The 23,810-nt window shown below is 41.6% G+C and overlaps 1 protein-coding gene across 1 annotated transcript; it reads left to right on the top strand.

Moving 5' to 3' along the window:
* Window positions 1-515: 515 nt before the first annotated feature.
* Window positions 516-20,200, top strand: fhl5 (four and a half LIM domains 5). Its single transcript, XM_038969671.1, has 6 exons — window positions 516-592; window positions 758-929; window positions 3,818-3,992; window positions 7,757-7,926; window positions 13,653-13,839; window positions 19,561-20,200. The coding sequence occupies exons 2-6, from the start codon at window positions 771-773 to the stop codon at window positions 19,710-19,712; spliced, it is 843 nt and encodes a 280-aa protein (XP_038825599.1). The 5' UTR covers window positions 516-592; window positions 758-770; the 3' UTR covers window positions 19,713-20,200.
* The last annotated feature ends 3,610 nt before the right edge of the window (window positions 20,201-23,810 follow it).

Here is a 23,810-nt window from a genome sequence, read left to right as displayed (position 1 = left end):
AATATTTATTTTTATTCCACTCATCACGTTGGTGATCAGTTATTTTTATTTAAACGTCAATGTAAACTAAGGATTCAATTAAGCAATAAGGCACCTCGGGGGTTTGTGGTATATGGCCAATACACGGCTAAGGGCAGTATCCAGGCACTTTGCATTGCATCATGCATAAGAACAGCCCTTAGCCGTGATATATTGGCCATAAACCACATTCCCTCAGGACTTATTGCTTAATTTAATCCTCAGTTTTCAACGGCATTTTCAAAAACATGTAAACCGTAAGATTAATATGAAACGTCTCATGTACCAACATGCCTTCCCCATCCACAATATTCAGATTTATGACCACAACTTTTTAAACAACATAAATGTATGCCAATATGCTCAGCACAAACTCCCTTAAAAGGTGCAGAAGTGTGTAGTGGAACACGTATGTTCTCCTCAGAGATTACTAGTAATAAGAGGGCTAGTATTTATAGATGTGCCTTTCAATGATGTGACCACTTAATCCTGGTTTACCCTTCTCCATCCCCACACCTGGTCCTCACTCTGCAGCCCTCAATTCAGTCTCTCCTTGGAAGCGACATCATCAGAGGTAAATATATGTTTTAAAGTCATCACTTAGAATTCAGACGACATTGAAATGTATGGGGAAGGACATAGGTTGGTTCCTGATTGCAGGAAGGAAGTGTTTTTCCTCAGGATACAAATAATATTTTGGTATTTTATTGCTGTTCATTTCTGTGTCTTTGACCTGCAGGTAAAGAGCAAGCATGCCTACAGAGCGGTTTGACTGCCATTACTGCAAGGAGTCCTTGTTGGGAAATAAATATGTCATGAAGGAGGATACTCAGTACTGCACTAAGTGCTATGAGAACTTGTTCTCCAATTGCTGTGAAGTGTGCTCTCTGCCTATTGGGTGCAACTGTAAGGTAAGAATTCTGTACTGACCCCACATAATGCATATTTTCATGTGTATAGAGTATGATACACTGAGTATAGAAAACATTAGGAAAACCGGCTCTTTCTATGAGATAGACTGACCAGGTGAATCTAGGTGAAAGATATGATCCCTTATTGATGTTACTCCAATCAGTGTAGATGAAGGGCAGGAGACAGATTAACTGACATGCCTAGTTAAATAAAGGTTAAATAAATAAAAATGAAGGATTTTAAAGCCTTGAGACAATTGAGACATGGATTGTGTATGTGTGCCATTCAAAGGGTGAATGGGCAAGACAACATTTTGAAGTGCTTTTGAACAGGGTATGGTGGTAGGTGCTAGGCGCACCGGTTTGTGTGAAGAACTGCAACGTTGCTGGGTTTTTCACGTTGAACAGTTTTCCATGTGCATCAAGAATGGGGGAGGTGGGGGGTGCAAGTCAATATTCGGAAGGTGTTCCTAATGTTTGGTATACTCAGTGTACATAAGCACGTCAGCTTATGTACACTGTTAGGTTTAAAGGGGCAGTGCAGTAAAAAAATGTGATTTTCTGTTTTTGTAATGATATTTCCACACCATGAGGTCGAAATAACACTGAGTCTAAGAGGTTTTTGAAGAAAATATAAACACCTGGAATTTCAGCTTGTTCAGGTGGGATGGAGTTTTTGGCCCAGATCATGTCACAATCTGTTCTGGTTGTTCTGACCAATGACCAATCATCTTTTATTTGCATATGTATCCTCCTACTTTGAAGGGGTAAGGGGGTAGGCTCTTTAGAGCCTAGACGATCCTATCCGCCAATAAGGGCTATGTAAGTAAATACGTAAATTTACATTTCTATCAACACAGCCACACGGTCAGACTGAGCGATTCAATAGCAAAAGGAGGCTCATGAAATAAACACACAAATTAAAAACACTGCATTGGGGCTTTAAAGCCTTTCATAAGTGATGGTTTGAACCAGCAAAGTTGTGAAAAACATATTTCCAAGGTTTATATAGACATCTAATTAACTGAACTGCATTACTGTCTTAAAGCCACACTCCTTAAGTGCACATACCTTCAAACAAAGAATGGGCCACCAACAACAATTTGCATCCCATGACATTTTGACATGAATTATTGTTGTTCTCAAAGAATGACTTTCCATGAGAACAAAATGGCTTTAAAAAACATGCTTTTAATTAACCTGTTTGGGGTGCAGCCCGACACCGGTACACTTATGACAACATCCAGCTCAAGTGCAGGGCGCGAAATTCAAAAGATATTTTTTTTAAATATTTAACTTTCACACATTAACAAGTCCAATACAGCATATGAAAGGTACACATCTTGTGAATCAAGCCAACATGTCCGATTTTTAAAATGTTTTACAGGGAAGACAAAATATGTAAATCTATTAGCTAACCACGTTAGCAAAAGACACCACTTTTCTTACTCCATCAGTTTTTTACTCCATCAGTAGCTATCACAAATTCGACCAAATAAAGATATAAATAGCCACTAACCAAGAAACAACTTCATCAGATGACAGTCTGATAACATATTTATTGTATAGCATATGTTTTGTTCGAAAAATTTGCATATTTCAGGTATAAATCATAGTTTACATTTCAGCTACAATCAGAAATTGCACCGAAAGCAGCCATAATATTTACAGACACCAACGTCAAATACCTAATTACTCATCATAAAACATTTCTGAAAAATACATAGTGTACAGCAATTGAAAGACAGGCATCTTGTGATTCCAGACAATATTTCCGATTTATTAAATGTTTTACAGCGAAAACAAAATGTAGCGTTATATTAGCATAGCCACAATAGCCAGAAACACTTGGGCGCCGACGACCAGTTCACATGCACGACAGATATTAGAAATAGCATCATAAAATGTTTCTTACTTTTGGTGATCTTCCGTCAGAATGTTGGACAAGGTGTCCTTTGTCCAGAACAGTCGTTGTTTGGATCTGGAACGGCAAATGTCCCTCTTCATTTAGCATGGGCACTTGCCAAGTGCTACGGATCTCTCCAACGTCAACAAAGTCAGAGAACGGAACACGGCAAAACTCCCGAAAAAATTTAAATAATCTGATTAAACTATATTGAAAAAACATACTTTACGATGATATGGTCACATGTATCAAATAAAATCTAAGACGGAGATGTTAGTCGTCCATAACGAAAGCAAAACAGAAGGCAAATCCATGTCCTCTTTCGCGCGCTCCAGAAACAGGAAGTGGACGGTCACGTCAAACAAAGAGCTTTAATTCCACCTCAGACCAAGATAAACACAATTTTTTTTCTCTCACCGCCTCTTGACAACCAGGGGAAGGTGTATGAAGTGTATGTAGACTCTTACGTATCATGCCCATGTATAGGCAGGAAGTTGAACAGAGCATCGATTTCTGACATTCCACTTCCTGGTCAGGAAGTGTGCTGCAGAATGACTTCTGTTTCACTCAGAGAAATAATTCAAACGGTTTTAGAAACTAGAGAGTGTTTTCTATCCAATAGTAATAATAATATGCATATTGTACGAGCAAGAATTGAGTACGAGGCCGTTTGAAATGGGCACGATTTAACTGGCTACTCAATACTGCCCCTTGCAGCCATAACAGGTTTTAAGCTATATATAATTTCTTCAGAAATTGGCCAATGACAACAAAAACCAACGATACCAACAACCAAACTTTTTTTTTGAGATGATGAGGTAAGACAGTTGATAAGGAAGACAGTAATCTCAGTAAGGTACTATTTATAAATCATAATCTTTCAAATTCTTCAATTGAATCATTTAAATTGCTGTGGCAATAATAACCATAAATCCAATCAATCCATTACATGGTTAACACTGTCTGTATGTTTGTTTGATAGGATCTGTCCTATAAGGATTGCCACTGGCATGAGCAGTGCTTCAAGTGTGCCAAATGCAGCCGCCCTCTGGTAGAAAAGCCCTTTGCAGCTAAGGATGAACAACTTCTCTGCACAGAGTGTTACTCCCATGAGTACTCCTCCAAGTGCTCCACCTGCAAGAAAACCATCATTCCAGGTGCTGTAGGACAACATTGATGATGATATTGATTATTCTAAAATATGTATTTTAGTTCACATTGTTCTTCCCTGAAAAATGCTTGATATGATATAGCAATAACTACCACTACTGCTCAGTCCCTATTGGTGGAGGTGTTCTATTTCTGCAGGCCTACTACTGTATGTGCAGTACAGTGGCTGTCGGTGCCATTGAAGATTAGGAGGGATGATTTTATTTTTTTATGAGCATGGCCTCATTTCTCATTTCTCCCAGTCCCTGCCGCTGAAACACATCTCCACAGCATGATGCTGCCACCACCATGCTTCACCGTAGGGATGGTGCCAAGTTTCCTCCAGACGTGACGCTTGGCATTCAGGCCAAAGAGTTAAATCTTGGTTTTATCAGACCAGATAATCTTGTTTCTCATGGTCTGAGAGTCGTTAGGTGCCTTTTGGCAAACCAAGTGGGCTGTCGTGCCTTTTACTGAGGAGTGGCTTCTGTCTGGCCACTACCATAAAGGCCTAATTGGTGGAGTGCTACAGAGGAAGGTTTTCCCATCTCCACACAAGAACTAGAGCTCTGTCAGAGTGACCATCGGGTTCTTGGTCACCTCCTTGATTAACCAGTTTGACCGGGCAGCCAGCTCTAGGAAGAGTCTTGGTGGTTCCAAACTTCTTCCATTTAAGAATGATGAAATCAACTTTGTTCTTGGGGACCATCAATACCTGCAGTAAGTTTTTGGTACCCTTCCCTAGATCTGTGCTTAGACACAATCCTGTCTCGTCGCTCTACTGACAATTCCTTCGACTTCATGGCTTGGTTTTTGCTCTGACATGCACTGTCAACTGTGGGACCTTATAGACAGGTGTGTGCCTTTCCAAATCATGTCCAATCAATTGAATTGACCACAGGTGGACTCCAATCAAGTTGTAGAAACATCTGAAGGATGATCAGTGAAAACAGGATGCACCTGAGCTCAATTTCGAGTATCATAGCAAAGGATCGGAATACTTATGTAAATAAGGTATTTCTGTCTTTGTTCATAATACATTTGCAAAAGTCTGTAGAAACCTGTTTTGACTTTGTCATTTTGGGGGTATTCTGTGTAGATTGCTGAGAAAAATGTTTTATGTAATCCATTTTCGAATGAGGCTGTAACGTAACAAAATGTGGAAAAAGTCAAGGGGTCTTAATACTTTCCGAAGGCACTATATTAACATTAGCTCTGTGTACATCCAAGGGCTAGCCGTGCTGCCCTGTTCTGAGCCAATTGCATTTTTCCAACATCCTTCTTTGTGGCACCTGACCACACGACTGAACAGTAGTCCAGGTGCGACAAAACTAGGGCCTGTAGGACCTGCCTTGTTGATAGTGCTGTTAAGAAGGTGGAGCAGTGTTTTATTATGGACAGACTTCTCCCCATCTTAGCTACTGTTGTATCAATATGTTTTGACCATGATAGTTTAATATCCAGGGTTACTCAAAATAGTTTAGTCACCTCAACTTGCTCAATTTCCACATTATTTATTACAAGATTTAGTTGAGGTTTAGGAAAGATTTAGGAATGATTTGTCCTGAATACAATGCTTTTAGTTTTTGAAATATTTAGGACTAACTTATTCCTTGCCACCCATTCTGAACTAACTGCAGCTCTTTGTTGTGTTGCAATCACTTCAGTCGCTGTAGTAGCTGATGTGTATTGTGTTGAGTCATCAGCATACATAGACACACTGGCTTTACTCAAAGCCAGTGGCATGTCGTTAGTAAAGATTGAAAAAAGTAAGTGGCCTAGACAGCTGCCTTGGGGAATTCCTGATTCTACCTGAATTATGTTGGAGAGGCTTCCATTGAAGAACACCCTCTGTGTTCTGTTAGACATGTAACGCTTTATCCACAATATAGCAGGAGGTGTAAAACCATAACACATATGTTTTTCCACCAGCAGACTGATCAATAATGTCAAAAACCGCACTGAAGTCTAACAAAACAGCCCCCACAATCTGTTGGATAGCCTTACAGAAATACCATTCATCTCTGTTCAAAACTGTTTTTGAGTAGACTAAATTGCTAGCTGCATTAGCTGGCTAGGTAAGTGAAAGTGAAAAAAATACAACGAAATATAGGTAGCTCTCTCTCTCTCTACTTCTCCTTCATTTTTGAAGAAATTAATTTGTTCAAAAGTGTTAAACTATTGTCTTTCTTTCTCTTTGAGTCAACTACTTACACACTGCATTGCTAGCTAGCTGTAGCTTTCACTACCAGATTGCTGTGCTTTGATTGATTGGACAACATACAGTATGAGTCAAAAGTTTGGACACAGCTACTCATTCAAGGGTTTTTCTTTATTTGTACTATTTTCTACATTGTAGAATAATAGTGAAGACATCAAAACTATGAAATAACACATATGGAATCATGTAGTAACCCAACAAGTGTTAAACAAATATAAATCTATTTTAGATTTTAGATTTGTCAAAGTAGCCACCCTTTGCCTTTATGACAGCTTTGCACACTTTTGGCATTCTCTCAATCAGCTTCACCTGGAATGCTTTTCCAACAGTCTTGAAAGAGTTCCCACATATGCTGAGCCCTTGTTGGCTGCTTTTCCTTCTCTCTGCGGTCCAACTCATCCCAAGTCATCTCAATTGGGTTGAGGTCGGGTGATTGTGCAGGCCAGGTCATCTGATGCAGCCCTCCATCACTCTCCTTCTTGGTCAAATAGTCCTCACACAGCCTGTAGGTGTGTTGGGTCACTGTCCTGTTGAAAAACAAATGATAGTCCCACTAAGCGCAAACCAGATGGGATGGCATTTCGCTGCAGAATGCTGTGGTAGCCATGCTGGTTAAGTGTACCTTGAATTCAAAATAAATCACTGACAGTGTCACCAGCAAAGCCCTGCCACACCATAACATCCTCCTTCTCCATGCTTTACGGTGGGAACCACACATGTGGAGAACATCCGTTCACCTACTCTGCGTCTTAAAAATGACACGGCGGTTGGAATCAAAAATCTCAAATTTGGACTCATGGACCAAAGGACAGATTTCCACCGTTCTAATGTCCATTGCTCGTATTTCTTGGCCCAAACAAGACTCTTGACTTAACTTGATGTCCTTTGAGTTTTATCAGCAATTCAACCATGAAGGCCTGATTCCCGCAGTCTCCTGAGAGACAGTTGATGTTGAGATGTGTCTGTTACTTGAACTCTGTAAAGCACTTATTTGGGCTGCAATTATCACTTTTTTGGTTAATACATGATTCCATATGTGTTATTTCATCGTGTTGATGTCTTCACTATTATTCTACAATGTAGAAAATACGAAAAACTCTTGAATGAGTAGGTGTTTCCAAACTTTTGACTGGTAATGTATGTCAGTTCATGCTGCAAGAGTTCTGATAGGTTGGAGGATGTTCTCTGGAAGTCGTCATAATTACTGTGTAAGTCAGTAATTATGGTTGAGAACCATAAGCCTCCTAGGTTTTGTATTGAAGTTATTATACCCAGAGGAGGATGTAAAATAGCTGTCCTCCGGCTACACCATGGTGCTACCCTACAGAGTGCTGTTGAGGCTACTGTAGACCTTCATTGAAAATCAAGTGTTTTTATCAGTTATTTGGTGACGTTAATATATTGAATATAGTTTTATCTGAAAATAATATTTTATGAAATTCATTCAGTAGGATGGTCATCTCCTTCCTTTTCCGAGGAGCCTCCACTGGTGCAGTAGGTTTATGTGTCTTGTTTCCATGTGCTGACTAAGCTGTCCTTCGCCTGTGCTAGGTTCCCGCAAAATGGAGTACAAGGGGAACAGCTGGCATGAGACCTGCTTCCTGTGCCACCGCTGCCAGCAGCCAATAGGAACCAAGTCCTTCATCCCCAAAGACAACGGCTACTTCTGTGTGTCCTGTTTTGAGAAGCAATTTGCCTATCAGTGCTGTGCCTGTAAAAAAGTAAGAATCTTACAGTCTCATGGTTTGGACTGTATGTTAAATAGTGACGGTTCTTTTACAGGTTTATATTTACACCATGACAGAATATGTTAGGATGTAGACATAAGCAGCACTCTAGAAGAATGTGTAATTGCATGTGTCGTGTATGTCAAGACTCAACTCAATCTGTTTTCCAGTAGTTCAGATTTAGAGCTCCAAAATGATATATAATACACTGTGATTGGAGTAAGCATGGTACAGTTATGCTGTTTTAAAAGTTAATAAAAGTGTTATCTCACTTAGAAGACAAGTAGGAGAAAAATGCCCTTGAAAGATTTTGTTCAGTGCTAGAGACCCACACATCAGCATGGTTAACCCCTTCATTATCTCAGCCAATCATGGTTAGCCAGGAAGGATCCTGTGATATGGAATACGTTAGGTCATTTAGACAGCACACTACCACTACCACACTCCATTCCCCCAGGGTGCTGTAGCACTAGGGCCCCTAAACCTAACGAGTGCAGCAAAATCAGTAGGCTAGTTATTGGTTTTGTAACATGTGGGGGCTCGTCCGGGATAAATGTTAAAGTTGCACTATTCAGAAATCGCTCCGCCATTTCCAGGTTGCTAAAACTCTAATAGTTCACCTAATTTCAGATTATGTGACAATATTATATAGTATAGTATAGAGAATCATTATTCCATCTAAACCGCTGTGAAATATATTTTCCTGGACCAAAAATATTGTTGTTTCAGCTGTTTGAGGCTGGTGTACAAAACCGAAAGTAAAAGACGCAAAACAAAACTGATGAACGGGAAACATAGAAATAGTGCACATAGAACAGATCTACTGCTTCTTAGACATGCTTTCAAGTAGAATGATAGATCTATAACTCAAATTTCTATGTGAATTTTTTCATGTAGCAAAAAACGTTACATATTTCCATTTTAACATTTGGGTGCTCAATTGGGTCAGATTACGTAATCCGCCAGAGGGGAAGGCTGCCGTTTTACAGGCTCCTAATTATTTGTGCTAATCAACAAACACGGGGGCCCCTCAGGGGTACATGCCTAGTCCCCTCCTGTACTCCCTGTTCACCCACGACTGCGTGGCGAAGCACGACTCCAAATCCATCATTAAATTTGCTGATGACACACCAGCGGTAGGCCTGATCACCGACAACGATGAGACAGCCTATAGGGAGGAGGTCAGAGACCTGACAGGGTGGTGCCAGCACAACAACCTCTCCCTCAACGTGAGCAAGACAAAGGAGAAAATCTTGGACTGCAGGAAACGCTCCCATTCACATCGACTGGGCTGTAGTAGACCTGGTCGAGAGTTTCAAGTTCCTTGGTGTCCACATCACCAACAAACTATCATGGTCCAAACACACCAAGACAGTCGTGAAGAGGGCACGACAACACCTTTCCCACTCAGGAGACTGAAAAGATTTGTCATTGGTCCACAGATCCTCAAAAAGTTCTACAGCTGCACCATCGAGAGCATCCTGACTGGTTGCATCACCGCCTGCTATGGCAACTGCTCGGCGCTACAGAGGGCGCTACAGAGGGTAGTGTCTACAGCGCAGTATATCACTGGGGCCAATATTCCTGCCATCTAGGACCTATGTACTATGCAATGTCAGAGAAAGGCCCCAGAAATTGTCAAAGACCCAAGTCATAGACTGTACTCTCTGCTACCGCATGGTAAGCGGTACCGGAGCTTCAATCCAGGCTGTATCACAACCGGCTGTGATTGGGAGTCCCATAGGGCGGCGCACAATTGGTCCAGCATCATCCGGGTTTGGCCGGTGTAGACCATCATTGTAAATACGAATTTGTTCTTAAATGCCTTGCCTACATAAAAAAAAATCTGGGTCCAAAAGGCTCCTTAAAAGCTTCTACCCCCTAAGCCATAAGACTGCTGAAAAATTAATCAGATGGCCACACAGACTATTTGCACCCCCTCGCTATTTATTATCTATGCATAGTCACTTCACCCCTACCTACATGTACAAATTACCTCGACTAACCTGTACCCCTGCACATTGACTCGGTACCAGTACCCCCTGTATATAGTCTCATTATTGTTATTTTATTGTGTTATTATTGTAATTGTGTTTTTACTTTAGTTTATTTAGTAAATATTTTCTTAACTCTATTTTCTTAAAACTGCATTGTTGGTTATTAAGGGCTTGTAAGTAAGCATTTCATCCATTGAATTCAGCGCATGTGAGATTTTTGATCTGATCTTAGCAGTCTGGGTGGTTTTAAACTTGGTATGGTTTGGTAGACTCATTTTTATTTGCTAGGTGAGATTTGCAGTAGCGCCAGCCTGAGTTTCGGTTTGCAGGTTATCAAGATAGAATATGCTTTTTTGGTCAACAGAAATGTTTGGTGTGGACTCGCCCGCGAAGGTAGTCAAATGTTAGCAGTTGGTAGTTGGTAGTTGAGATGTTTTACTCGTGGGCCAGAACATTTTGTGTTGACTGTTTTACAGGATTAGATGTACCAGTTTGGAGTCTGGAGAACTCTGTGGCAGATGCATTTTCGTTAGCGCTAGACTAGTGGCTAACTGTTGCTATGGTTTATAGCTTTGGTGAATTTTTTGTGATAGTGCTGGGCTAGTGGCTAACTGTAGCTTTTGTGCATGGTTTTTGCCTGGTTGGAGTGGTTATCTTTGGGGCTTGGAACGTGTGCATGTATTGGTTGGTTAGCAGCGAGCTGTAGTAGTGGCTAATTGTGATTTTTGTCAGTCGGTTCAATAGGTTCTGTTTAGCGTATTGATTTTGATTACGGGGTGTTTGAGCCAGAAGGGGTTGGCGCATATATAGAGGATAGTGTTTTTTTTTTCAAGAGAGGGATCAGTTATGTCAGGTGACAAAAATGCCAGAGGTTGAAATAGAAGAGGAATTGAGCAAGTTAGAGGTGACAGTGCTGTTACGGGAGATGTAGAGTGAGTGCTTGCCGAGGCTTCTGATGGACAGCAGTCAGGAGGAAGAATGTTGGAAATGGCTAGGCTAGAACAGGAGATAGCACTGTTGAAAAAGCAGATGAGTAGGGATGAATAGAGGGGAGAAAGTGTGTGTTACCTGCCAGTCAGTCTTGTTGCTAAACCAGTTTCCTCCAGTGATCAGAGTGGAGCTAGTTTCCACAAGTGATCAGGGTTTGTGTAACCTCAGTGAAAAGTCAGGTGTGTCAAGGGGCCGAGTCTCTCAAGGAGAGTTTTGAGGAATCCCCAGTTTGAAGTTACTTATGTTCAGAAGAGTGCTGATGGCAAATCCAACAGGGAAGAGATGATTTGTATGGGGAATTGGAGGAAATATTCTTTGCAAAACTAGACAGTGGTTACCCAGAACTATTTCTCCCTAGAGAGGAAGGTGAGTCTTTTGTGTCTCTAGCTGAGAACTTCTTGGCAGAGATATGTGATGTAGTGTACCCTATACAGGTTGAGGACAAGGTTGATTCATGTGTCAATTTAGGGGGTACGTTCTTGGCCAAAGTAGGGTAGGTTGTGGTTCGTCAGCAGGCTGATCATGAGGGTGTTTGTGTGTTACTTTAGCGGACACGTTTTTCTCTGAGCTATGGAAGGGAGGAGAGCCTTCTCAGTCAGGTTGTAAGGTTAGTCAGAATTCGCTGGAAGACCCGGTCTAGGTTTTGCAGGGTGACGCGGCTGTGTGTTGTGATGAGAATCAGGAGCGTGAAGAATTGAGTTTGGTGGAAAAGTCAGATCCACCAGTGTGCTCACTTCCAGTTGGTTTTTCAGCAAGTTTTCATAAATTTACTTCACAACACAACAAACATAGGCTCATTCTCTTCAAGACAACCTAGGGTATTTGGTTTGTTTGTATGACATCAAAGCGGTATTTATTATAATCCTCAACGTCTCCTTTTTCAAAATACATCAAGTGCTCTTAATCTAAAAGCATTTCCCTCCCTGAGATAACAAAACATTTTCAAAAGTTGTCCAATTAGCAGGACGGATAGGTCAACTTCTTATCGCGTGTGGTGATCCTGTTCAGAACGGCTGTCAGTCAAAACCCATACAGAGCTATGAAGCGGAGACCCTGACCTCTGACGTAATGTATAGCATGTTACTGTACAGCCACTGCGTTCCAATTTAGGCCGTTTTCAGTGTTCAAATCTGCCATTTTCAACCCGTATACGGGTACGAGTGTAAAGTGTTAAGGATGTTTATGGAAAAGAAACTGAAAAAAAGTATACAATTTTCGGAAGGAAAATAGATATTGGTGACTATGTGAGGTCTTTTCTTATTGGGGAAGGTGTTATGGAATAGGTTAGGTCATTTAGACAGCACACTACAGCTCACTACCACTACCACACTCCATTTCCCCAGGGGGCAGTAGCACCCAGGTCCACGTGCTGTGCTGGCACCAGCTGGCAAGCTGTTATGCTGCTGATTTGGTTGTTGGCCATGAGGCTTTTTGTTAATGTTTGAATCTTTTGTTTGGGCATGCCTTTTTGTAGATTTTCTTTTTGTATATATTTGTTTCAAAATCAGTAGGCTCGTTATTGGTTTCATAACGCCTGCATTTAATATTTGTATTCCTATTTACGGATCCCATACCAGTTTGTAATTAGGGCACATGGAGGTTCACCTGTTCAATAAGGCCTATCATACGACGGTGGTAGGCCTGATTACCGGCGACGATGAGTCAGTGACCTGACAATGTGGTGCTGGAGCAACAACCTCTCCCTCAATGTCAGCAAGACCAAGGAGCTGGTTGTGGACTACAGGAAACGGGGCATGCCCCCATCCACATCAAAAGGAGGGGGGTCAGCGGAGCAGGTAGACAGCTTAAAGTTCCTCTGTCCAAATCACTAAAGACTTAAAATGGTCCAAACATACACGCACAGTCGTGAAGAAGGCCTCTTCCCCCTCAGGAGGTTGAAAAAGTTTGGCATGGTCCCTCAAACCTGAAAAGGTTCTACAGGTTCTACTGTGCCATTGAGAGCATATTGATTGGCTGCATCACTGGTTGGTATGGCAATAGCACCGCCCTTGATCACATGGCACTACAGAGGGTTGTGAGGACAGCCCAGTACATTACTGGGGCCGAGCTCCCTGCCATCCAGGACATCTATATCAGGAAGAAGGCCTGGAAAATTGTCAAAGGCCCCAACCACCCAAGCCATAGACTATTTTCTTCGCTGCCACATGGCAAGATGTACCGGTGCATCAAGTCTGACACAAACATGCTTTTGAACAGCTTCTATCCCCAAGCAATATGACTAATAAATTATTAACATAATAGCTACACGGACCGAGTTTACCTTGTATCTTTATTTACCTTTCATTTCAGGATTTGCACTGTCTCTATGCACACTCCAACACACTCAAAAACAATCACGCCATAATTTTCTCACTCACACATAATATGCACATACATTTATACTGACTCTACACACCCACACACCCACTCACAAGCAAGCTGCTACTACTCTGTTTGTCTTATATCCTGTCGCCTAGTCACCTTACCCCTATACATATCAATCTCCATCACTCCAGTATCCCTGCACATGTAAATATGGTATTGGAACAGACTTTTTAAATATTTCCTGTATATAGTATGCTTACTTAGTTTGTGTATTTCATATTTCTTATTCTTTTCTTTTTTTCCTTTCTAGTAATACATTGTTATTGATTATTGCATTGTTTAACTCTACTTGTGCATGTGACATAACTTGAAACTTGTGTCATCCGCCTGTGTGTATATCTCCTTAAGGCCATCACGACCGGTGGGGTGACCTACAACGACAAACCCTGGCACCGTGAGTGTTTCCTGTGCATCGGCTGTAAGAAGCAGCTATCAGGACAGCGTTTCACCTCCAGAGAGAACTACCCCTACTGCCTGGACTGCTTTAGCAACCTCTATGCCAAGAAGTGTGTGGGTTGCACCAAACCCATCACCAGTGAGTCACTCTACGAATATTGTCATTCATTTTCTCACCCTTCAGGCTACGTTTTCCTATTCATATTCTCTATTTATGCCATGCAATCACACATCACCTGTTGGTGTTTGTAACATCTTATGTGGGCACTTGTATGTGTGTCTGCAAGCGTTATTCTTCATAGTATACTGTTTTCATACCGTAGGGGCTTTATTTTCTTCGGGCACTAAGGAGGCGGTTAAGAGCATTGGGCCAGTAACCGAATGTTCACTGGTTCGAATCCCTGAGCCGACAAGGTGAAAAATCTGTGGATGTGCCCTTGAGCAAGCACGTGTGCCCTTAAGACTCACAAAAAGCAGGTCTTAGCGGTACCGCTGTTGATAATGTCATGGTATTTGAAACAAACTATTGGTTTCCTTCCTTCATTTGATGAAAAAACAACCATAGATCAACCTGGCTGGTTTAGCAGCACTGCACAGGTGCGTATTTTAATCCTGGCCATTAGCCAAGTAGCCTTTGAATTAAGGGGTTTTAAATGTTCTACTGAGATTGCTTTGAAATATGAGTTTTTTTGCCCTCATGCTTTTTCATTATTCACAATTCACATACGTGCATACGTAATTTCGCTTGTTCAAGTACGCTATCCATCCCCAATTTCAGTGCCCCTCGTCTGATTACCAACACCCGTTCTGCCAGTCACATTCTGTTAAAGGTCCCAAAAGCACACACATCCCTGGGTCGCTCCTCTTTTCAGTTCGCTGCAGCTAGCGACTGGAACGAGCTGCAAAAAACACTCAAACTGGACAGTTTTGTCTCAATCTCTTTATTCAAAGACTCAGTCATGGATAGTTACTGACAGTTGTGGCTGCTTCGTGCGATGTATTGTTGTCGCTACCTTTTTGCCTTTTGTGCTGTTGTCTGTGCACAATAATGTTTGTATTTGTATTTTACATGTATTATAGATCCCCCAAGGCAGCAACTAATCTTCCTGGGGTCCAGCAAAGGCAGTTTATAAAATTTTAAAAACATTACAATACATTCAGATTTCACTACACACTGTGTGCCCTCAGGCCCCTACTCCACCACTATCACATATCTACAGTACTAAATCCAAGTGTATGTGTGTGTATAGTGCGTATGTTATCGTGTGTGTATGCATGTGTCTGTGCCTATGTTTGTGTTGCTTCACACTCCCCGCTATTCCATGTGTTTAAAAAAATATTTAAAACATATAATTTTCCTGCTTGCATCAGTTACTTGATTTGGATTAGAGTTCCATGTAGTCATGGCTCTATGTTTTCACTGTGCGCCTCCCATAGTCTGTTCTGGACTTGGGGACTGTGAAGAGACCTCTTGTGGGGTATGCATCGGTGTCCGAGAGCTCGGTGCATTCAACATGTCAATACCTCTCATAAATACAAGTAGTGATGAAGTCAATCTCTGCTCCACTTTGAGCCAGGAGAGAGTGACATGCATGTTATTAATATTAGCTTTCTGTGTACATCCAAGGGCTAGCCGTGCTGCCCTGTTCTGGGCCAATTGCAATTTTCCTAAGTGTTTTTTTGTGACAACTGACCATACGACTGAACAGTAGTCAAGGTGCGACAGAACTAGGGCCTGTAGGACCTGCCTTGTTGATAGTGTTGTTAAGAAGGCAGAGCATCGCTTTATTATGAACAAACTTCTCCCCATCTTAGCTACTACTGTATCAATATGTTTTGACCATGACAGTTTACAATCTAGGGTTACTCCAAGCAGTTTAGTCATCTCAACTTGCTCTATTTCCACATGATTTATTACAAGATTTAGTTGAGGTTTAGTGAATGTTTTATCCCAAATACAATGCTTTTAGTTTTAGAAATATTTAGGGCTAACTTATTCCTTGCCACCCACTCTGAAACTGACTGCAGCTCTTTGTTAAGTGTTCAGTCGCTGTAGTAGCATCCGTATACATAGACACTCTGGCTTTACTCAAAGTCAGTGGGGGCCTAAACAGTTACCCTGGAAATTCCTGATTCTACCTGGATTATGTTTGAGAGGATTCCATTAAATAAATGTTCTGTTAGACAAGTAACTTTTTATCCACATTATAGCAGGGGGTGTAAAGTCATAACACAAGTTTTTCCAGCAGCAGATCATGATCAATAATGTCAAAAGCTGCACTGAAGTCTAAGAAGACAACTCCCACAATCTTTTTATCATCAATTTCTCTCAGCTAATCATCAGTCATTTGTGTAAGTGCTGTGCTTGTTGAATGTCCTTTCCTATAAGCGTGCTGAAAGTCAGTCAATTTGTTTACTGTGAAATAGCATTGTATCTGGTCAAACACATTTTTCCCCCAGGGGTTTACTAAGGGCTGGTAACAGGCTGATTGGTCAGCTATTTGAGCCAGTAAAGAGGGCTTTACTATTCTTGGGTAGCGGAATGACTTTCTTCCCTCCAGGCCTGAGGGCACACACTTTCTAGTAGGCTTAAATTTAATATGTGGCAAATAGGAGTGGCAATATCGTCTGCTATTATCCTCAGTAATTTTCCATCCAGATTGTCAGACCCCAGTGGCTTGTCATTGTTGACAGACAACAATATTGTTTTCACCTCTTCCACACTGACTTTACGGAATTCAAAAGTACAATTCTTGTCTTTCATAGTTTGGTCTGATATATTTGGATGTGTAGTGTCAGTGTTTGTTGCTGGCATGTCATCCTTAAGTTTGTTTATCTTGCCAATGAAAAAGTAATTAAAGTAGTTGGCAATATCAGTGGGTCTTGTGATAAATGAGCCATTTGATTCAATGAATGAAGTAGCAGAGTTGGCTTTTTTCCACAAAATTTCATTTAAGGTGCCCCAAAGCTTTTTACTATCATTCTTTATATAACTGATCTTTGCTTCATAGTATAGTTTCTTTTTATTTAGCTTAGTCACATGATTTCTTAATTTGCAGTACTTTTGCCAATCAGTTGGGCTGCCAGACTTATTATGTCAAGCGCAGCTTCTGTCAAGCGCAGCTTCTGGTTGCTCCTCATTACACACCACAGACCAGCAAATATTCTTTACAAGAGAGGTTTGTACCATGTTTTGTGCTGCTACCATGTTGTTCTGCTGCCATGTTGTTGCTACCATGTTGTCATGTTGTGTTGCAATCCATGTTGTGTTGTCTTAAGTCTCTCTTTATGTAGTGATGTGGTGTCTGCCTTGTCATGTCTGCCTTGTCCTTTTTTTTTTTTTTAACCCCTATCCCTGCAAGAGGCCTTTTGTCTTTTGCTAGGCCGTCATTGTGAACTGACTTGCCTAGTTAAATAAAGGTAAAATAAAAATAAAACCAAAGACACATTCTTCCAGTATTTAGTCCTCCTATAATACGATATCAACAGTTGATTTTTGTTTCGTTTTTTTGTCTGCCTCACGCAGAGGCAACGATGCAATTGACAGGAGCCTAGTATTTTGTATAGACATGCAAATGTTATGAGTAAAGACATTTAGTCCTATGTGTGCACTCTGCCATGGAGAAAAAAGTGATTTAAGTTCCTGACCTCAACCTATTTAGAAACGTTGTCGTTTTAAATAACAGATTGCTTGTTTTGCGTTTTATTTCAAGCCCTCCATATGCTACCCTTTCCCTAGGCTACTAAGGCTGGTTAAGTTGTATAAGTTGTATTTTTTGTCCTGGCCTTGCAAAATATCCTATCCATAAACATTTTAAATGGCCAATTTGTCAAATCAAATGTGTTTAGCAGATGTTCAAATCCAATTTTATTTGTCACATACACATGGTTAGCAGATGCTAATGCGAGTGTAGCGAAATGCTTGTGCTTCTAGTTCTGACAGTGCAGTAATATCTAACAAGTAATTTAACAAATTCAGAACAACTACCTTTTTTATGTATATTTTTTGTATATGTTTTTGTTAATATTTTTTTTTACTTTAGTTTGTTTGGTAAATATTTTCTTAACTCTTCTTGAACTGCGCTGTTGGTTAAGGGCTTGTAAATAAGCATTTCACAGTAAGGTCTACACTTGTTGTATTCGGCGCATGTGACAAATAAAGTTTGTCACCTTCTGGATGATAGCGGGGTGAACAAGCAGTGGCTCGGGTGGTTGTTATCCTTGATGATCCTTTTGGCCTTCATGTGACATTGGGTGCTGTAGGTGTCCTAGAAGGCAGGTAGTTTTCCCCCGGGTGATGCGTTGGGCAGACCGCACCACCATCTGGAGAGCCCTGCTGTGGCGGGCGGTGCAGTTGCCATACTAAGCGGTGATACAGCGCGACAGGATGCTCTCGATTGTGCATCTGTAAAAGTGTGTGGGTTTTAGGTGCCAAGCCAAATTTCTTCAGCCTCCTGAGGTTGAACAGGCGATGTTGTGCCTTCACCACACTATCTGTGTGAGTGGACCATTTCAGTTTGTCAGTGATATGTACGCCGAAGAACTTGAAGCTTTTTACCTTCTCCACTGCGGTCCCTTCGATTCAGTGCCTTGAATTGAAAATATACGGCACATTCTAAAAACACACACACATGCCTATCTGCATACTTCATTTTGTTTGTTCAAGCATCCATCGCCAAAGGCAGGTTGACGTTTATTGGGATGAGTCTTGTCCTAGAGGCAGAACTGAGCAACTTCCGCTAAATGGGCTAGCTGCAAATTCAATATTGGCTATATTGTAAAAATGTATGAAAACATTATGGTTATCATTAGCGTTAAGGTTAGAGTTAGCTTTAAAATAAAATTGCATGACTTTGTAGCTGTGCCAGTTAGTGACCACTCAGCAGAGCTGTCTTCAGAACAAGATTCATGACAAAAAACTTGAACATGCTTTCCAAAGAGCGCCTTTCACCAGGTTACCAAAGACACACTCTTTCAAACATATTACAATTATTCGGTCCTATAATGCAGTATCAACAGTATGCCTAGGCTATATTTTGCTTATTGAGAACGTGCCCCACACATACAATAAAAAATATATATTTTAGGAGAAGTGCGATGTATAAAGACATGTAGGCAATTACAACAATGTTGACTGCCAACACTCCAAACATATAGGCTATTGAGGAAACACTGGATGTTTTTTTTTTTACTGCTGCTATTACTCGTTACTGTAGCCTATACTATTTAATAAACTGTATTATCAATCCATAAAGGACTAGGAAGAGAATATTCCCTGCCCCTAGCCGACTTGGAATTGACGACAACACAGACGGTCAATAAGCTACAAAACTTGAGACAAACGCATGCAGTATTAAGACATGGAACACATTAACACCTTGTTTATTCATCAACCCAGCTCTTTCGCACCGTTGTCAGTTATTTCACTCATAATTACGGCTGTGAAAATTACAATAGCACTACAGCCAGCGCTTAGATTTACCATTGCTTTAGGTTTGTTAAAATAGAGCTCTAGGTGTGTTAACATGTGTCTGTGGAAGAATCTCAATTGCATACTCCTCACATCCTCTCCTCCTTATTTACTATTTTACCTTTTATTTAAGTAGGTAAATCAGTTAAGAACAAATTCTTATTTACAATGACGGCCTAGGAACAGTGGGTTAATTGCCTTGTTCAGTGGCAGAACAACAGACTTTTACCTTGTCAGCTCGGGGATTCGATTTAGCAACCTTTCCGTTACTGGCCCAATGCTCTAACCACTAGGCTACCTGCCGCTTTATGACAAGTTAAAGGAGGCGAGGAGAGGACGCGAGGAGTATGCAATTGAGATTCTACCCATATCTGCATCCTTGTGTGACAGGTCTGGCAGGAGCCAAGTACATCTCTTTTGAGGAGCGCCAGTGGCACAGCGAGTGTTTCACCTGTATGCAGTGCTCCGTGTCTCTAGTGGGCCGTGGCTTCCTCACCCAGCGTGACGACATCCTGTGCACCGACTGCGGCAGAGAGAAGTGACCTCACTGGGGAGATCGCAACCATATGACCTTTTAACAATCCAGCACAGGTCACACCACACTCGAACCATACTACAGCATATTCTGAAACACCACACCAAAACCCTACCCAGCGAGAAGTGACCTCAGCAGATGGTCACTATATTGACCTTTATATCGTTCTATTGTTGTTTCAGTGTTGTGACGTTTGTGAGGAGAGGAGCCTGTAGCTTCCCCCTTCAAGAGTAGTAATAGAATCTTATGACATGTTAAATGTATGATTTACAGAATAACCTCACTTGTGATAATCTAAATGACAAAGGGATGTACTTGACACCAATTAATTTGTCTGCACATTAGTCTTTGCTGCTTGCATGTTTTATGTTGTCATCATTATTCAAATCAAAGTAATAGTAGTTTAAATAAGGTGACAATCTAAATTGAGTGGTTCATTTTTTGTTCAAATCTAAATTCAGACCTAGATTTATGAATACATCTGTGATGTTAAATGAATAGCACTGCTTTGCCTTAATGAATTAAAGTAGTGTGGTGTAATGTGTTTTGTCTATTGTACTGAACATGTGGAGGGCTGTTTCTGGTATGACCATCTTAAACCAGAGAAATTTGTAGCAATACCGCCATCCAGAGGATGTAACTAATTGTCAGGTCACATACAGTGCTTGCAGGGAAACAGACACTACATACATAGAAATGCATGTACATTGCACTATACTTGCAGGAAAATAGACACTGTACGTACATATAAATGTATATAAAGTTATGTCATCTGGGGCTTATTTATATGGCTGAAACACCTTTCAGATAAACTTTACATATTGGAGTAACACTTGCTGTTTTCATATGGCCTGTTACATTTCTACAACATTCAGAATGTTGCGCCTTACTAAACATACCCCAGATCATACTGTATATAATATAGGCACCTACTTTTTCCTGGACACATTGTCCTCCTAGGCTCCCTATAGGCCGTCTCATCGTTGTCGGTGATCAGGCCTACCACTGTTGTGTCATCAGCAAACTTAATGATGGTGTTGGAGTCATGTTAGGCCACGCAGTCGTGGGTGAACCAGGAGGGGACTAAGTACAAACCCCTGAGAGGCCCCAGTGTTAAGGATCACCGTGGCAGACGTGTTGTTGCCTACTCTTACCACCAGGGGCCGGCCCGTCAGGAAGTCCAGGATCCAGTTGCAAAGGGAGGTGTGTTGTCCCAGAGTCCTTAGCTTAGTGATGAGCTTCGTGGGCACTATGGTGTAGAACACTGAGCTGTAGTCGATGAACAGCATTCTCACATAGGTGTTCCTTTTGTCCAGCTGAGAAAGGGTGTGTGGAGTGCAATTGAGATTGCGTCATCTGTGGAACTGTTTGTGCGGTATGCGAACTGGGGTGGGTCTAGGGTGTCCGGAAGGATGCTGTTGATGTGAGCCATGACTAGCCTTTCAAAGCACTTCATGGCTACTGACGTGAGTGCCACGGGGCAGTAATAATTTAGGCAGGTTTCCTTCGCTTCCTTGGGCACAGGGACTATGGTGGTCTGCTTGAAACATGTAGGTATTACAGACTCGGTCAGTGAAGACTTTTGGCAGTTGGTCCGCGCATGCTTTGACTACATGTCCAGGTAATCCGTCTGGCCCAGCGGCTTTGTGAACGTTGGCCTGTTTAAAGGTTTTGTTCACATCGGCTACCGGGAGCATTATCACACAGTCTTCCAGAACAGCTGGTGTTTTTGTGCATGCTTCAGCGTTGCTTGCCTCGAAGCGAGCATAAAAGGCATTTAGCTCGTCTGGTAGGCTCTCAACACTGGGCAGCTCGCGTCTGGGTTTCCCTTTGTAGTCCGTACAGTTTTCAAGCCCTGTCACATACGACGAGCGTTAGAGCCGGTGTAGTAGGATTCAATCATAATCCGGTATTGATGCTTTGCTTGTTTGATGGTTCGTCTGAGGGCATAGCGGGATTTTTTATTAGCGTCCGGATTAGTCTCCCGCTCCTTGAAAGCGGCAGCTCTAGTCTTTAGCTCGATTCGGATGTTGCCTGTAATCCATGGCTTCTGGTTGGGATATGTACGTAAAGTCACTGTGGGGACGACGTCATCGATGCACTTATTGATGAAGCCGATGACTGAGGTGGTGTATTCCTCAGTGCCATTGGATGAATCTCGGAACATATTCCAGTCTGTGCTGGCAAAACAGTCCTGTAGTGTAGCATCCGCGTCATCTGACCACTTCCGTATTGAGTGAGTCACTGGTACTTCCTGCTCTAGTTTTTGCTTGTAAGCAGGAATCAGGAGGATAGAATTGTGGTCATATTTGCCAAATGTAGGGTGGGGGAGAGCTTTGTATGCATCTCTGTGTGTGGAGTAGTTGGTCTACGATTTTTTCCCCCCTGGTTGCACATGTGACATGCTGGTAACAATTTGGTAAAACTGATATAAGTTTACCTGATTTAAAGTCCCCGGCTACTAGGAGCGCCACTTCTGGGTGAGCATTTTCTTCTTTGCTTATGGCCTTATAGAGTTGGTTGAGAGCGGTCTTAGTGCCTGTTCCGGTTTGTGGTGATAAATAGTCAGTTATGAATAATACAAATGAGAACTCTCTTGGTAGATAGTGTGGTTGACATCTTATCATAAGGTACTCTACCTCAGGCGAGCGATACCTTGAGACTTCTTTAATATTAGACATCACGCACCAGCTCGTATTGACAAAAAGACACACAGCCCCAGCCCTCGTCTTACCAGAGGTAGCGTCTCTGTTCTGCCAGTGCATGGAAAATCCCACCAGCTCTATATTGTCCATTTCTTCGTTCAGCCACGTCTCGGTGAAACATAACTGTAACATCTTTTTAATGTCCCGTTGGTAGGATAATCTTAATCGTAGGTCATCAATTTAATTTTCTAACGATTGCACGTTAACAAGGAGAATGAAAGGCATTGGGAGTTTACTCTGTATGACAGAGTCATAGACTGTTTCGTCAATATGAAAGTGAGGAGGATGGCATTGGCGTTTCTCTAAAATGTACGGAGTAAAAAGTACATTATTTTATTCAGGAAAGTAAAAGTTGTCAAAAATGTAAATAGTGAAGTACAGATACCCCCCAAAACCACTTAAGTAGTACTTTAAAGCACTTTACACCACTGCTGACACGTACAGTGTCTTCAGAAAGTATTCATACCCTTCGACTTTGACTAATTTCACATTTTGTTGGGTAACAGCCTGAATTCAAAATGGATTACATATAAAAAATGTCACCCTTGTACACACAATACCGTAATGACTAATTGAAAACATGTTTTTAGAAACGTTTGCTTATTTATCATACCCAAATAATCCTTGGGTCCAGCAAAATTAAGGGAGTTTTAGAATTTTTAAAACATTACAATACATTCACAACAGATGTCATAACATATTAAGTGTGTGCCCTCGGGTCCGTACTCTACTAACACATATGTATCTACAACACAAAATCCACAGATAATTGTATGTGGGGTATGATATGAATAAGAATATGTACATATAAATATAGCGATGAGCGATGGCCGTGCGAAATAGGCAAGATGCAGTAGATGGTATAGAGTACAGTATATACATATGAGATGAGTAATGTAGGGTTGTGGGCGGAGCAGTTGCCGTAACAGGCGGTGATACAGCCCGACAGGATGCTCTCGATTGTGCATCTGTAAAAGTTTGAGTGTTTTCGGTGACAAGCCCAATTTCTTCAGCCTCCTAAGGTTGAAGAGGCGCTGTTGCGCCTTCTTCACCATGCTGTCTGTGTGGGTGGACCATTTCAGTTTGTCAGTGATGTGTACGCCGAGGAACTTAAAACTTTCCACCTTCTCCACTTCTGTCCCGTCGATGTGGATAGGGGGGTGCTCCCTCTGCTGTTTCCTGCCTTAATCTACATCCACAGCACCAAGGGAACAACTGGCTCCACACTCTAACCACTAGGCTAACTGTGTACGCCAAGGAACTTGAAGCTTTCCACCTTCTCGACTGTGGTCCCGTCGATGTAGATAGGGGCCTGAAGTCCACGATCATCTCATTTGTTTTGTTGTGTTGAGTGTGAGGTTATTTTCCTGACACCACACTCCGAGGGCCCTCACCTCCTC

The sequence above is a fragment of the Salvelinus namaycush genome, chromosome 30 (genome assembly GCF_016432855.1).
Source record: "Salvelinus namaycush isolate Seneca chromosome 30, SaNama_1.0, whole genome shotgun sequence".
In the NCBI taxonomy this organism is placed as follows: domain Eukaryota; kingdom Metazoa; phylum Chordata; class Actinopteri; order Salmoniformes; family Salmonidae; genus Salvelinus; species Salvelinus namaycush.
The sequence above is the reverse complement of the archived record's forward strand: the minus strand, read 5'-3'. Positions and strand labels throughout refer to the sequence as shown.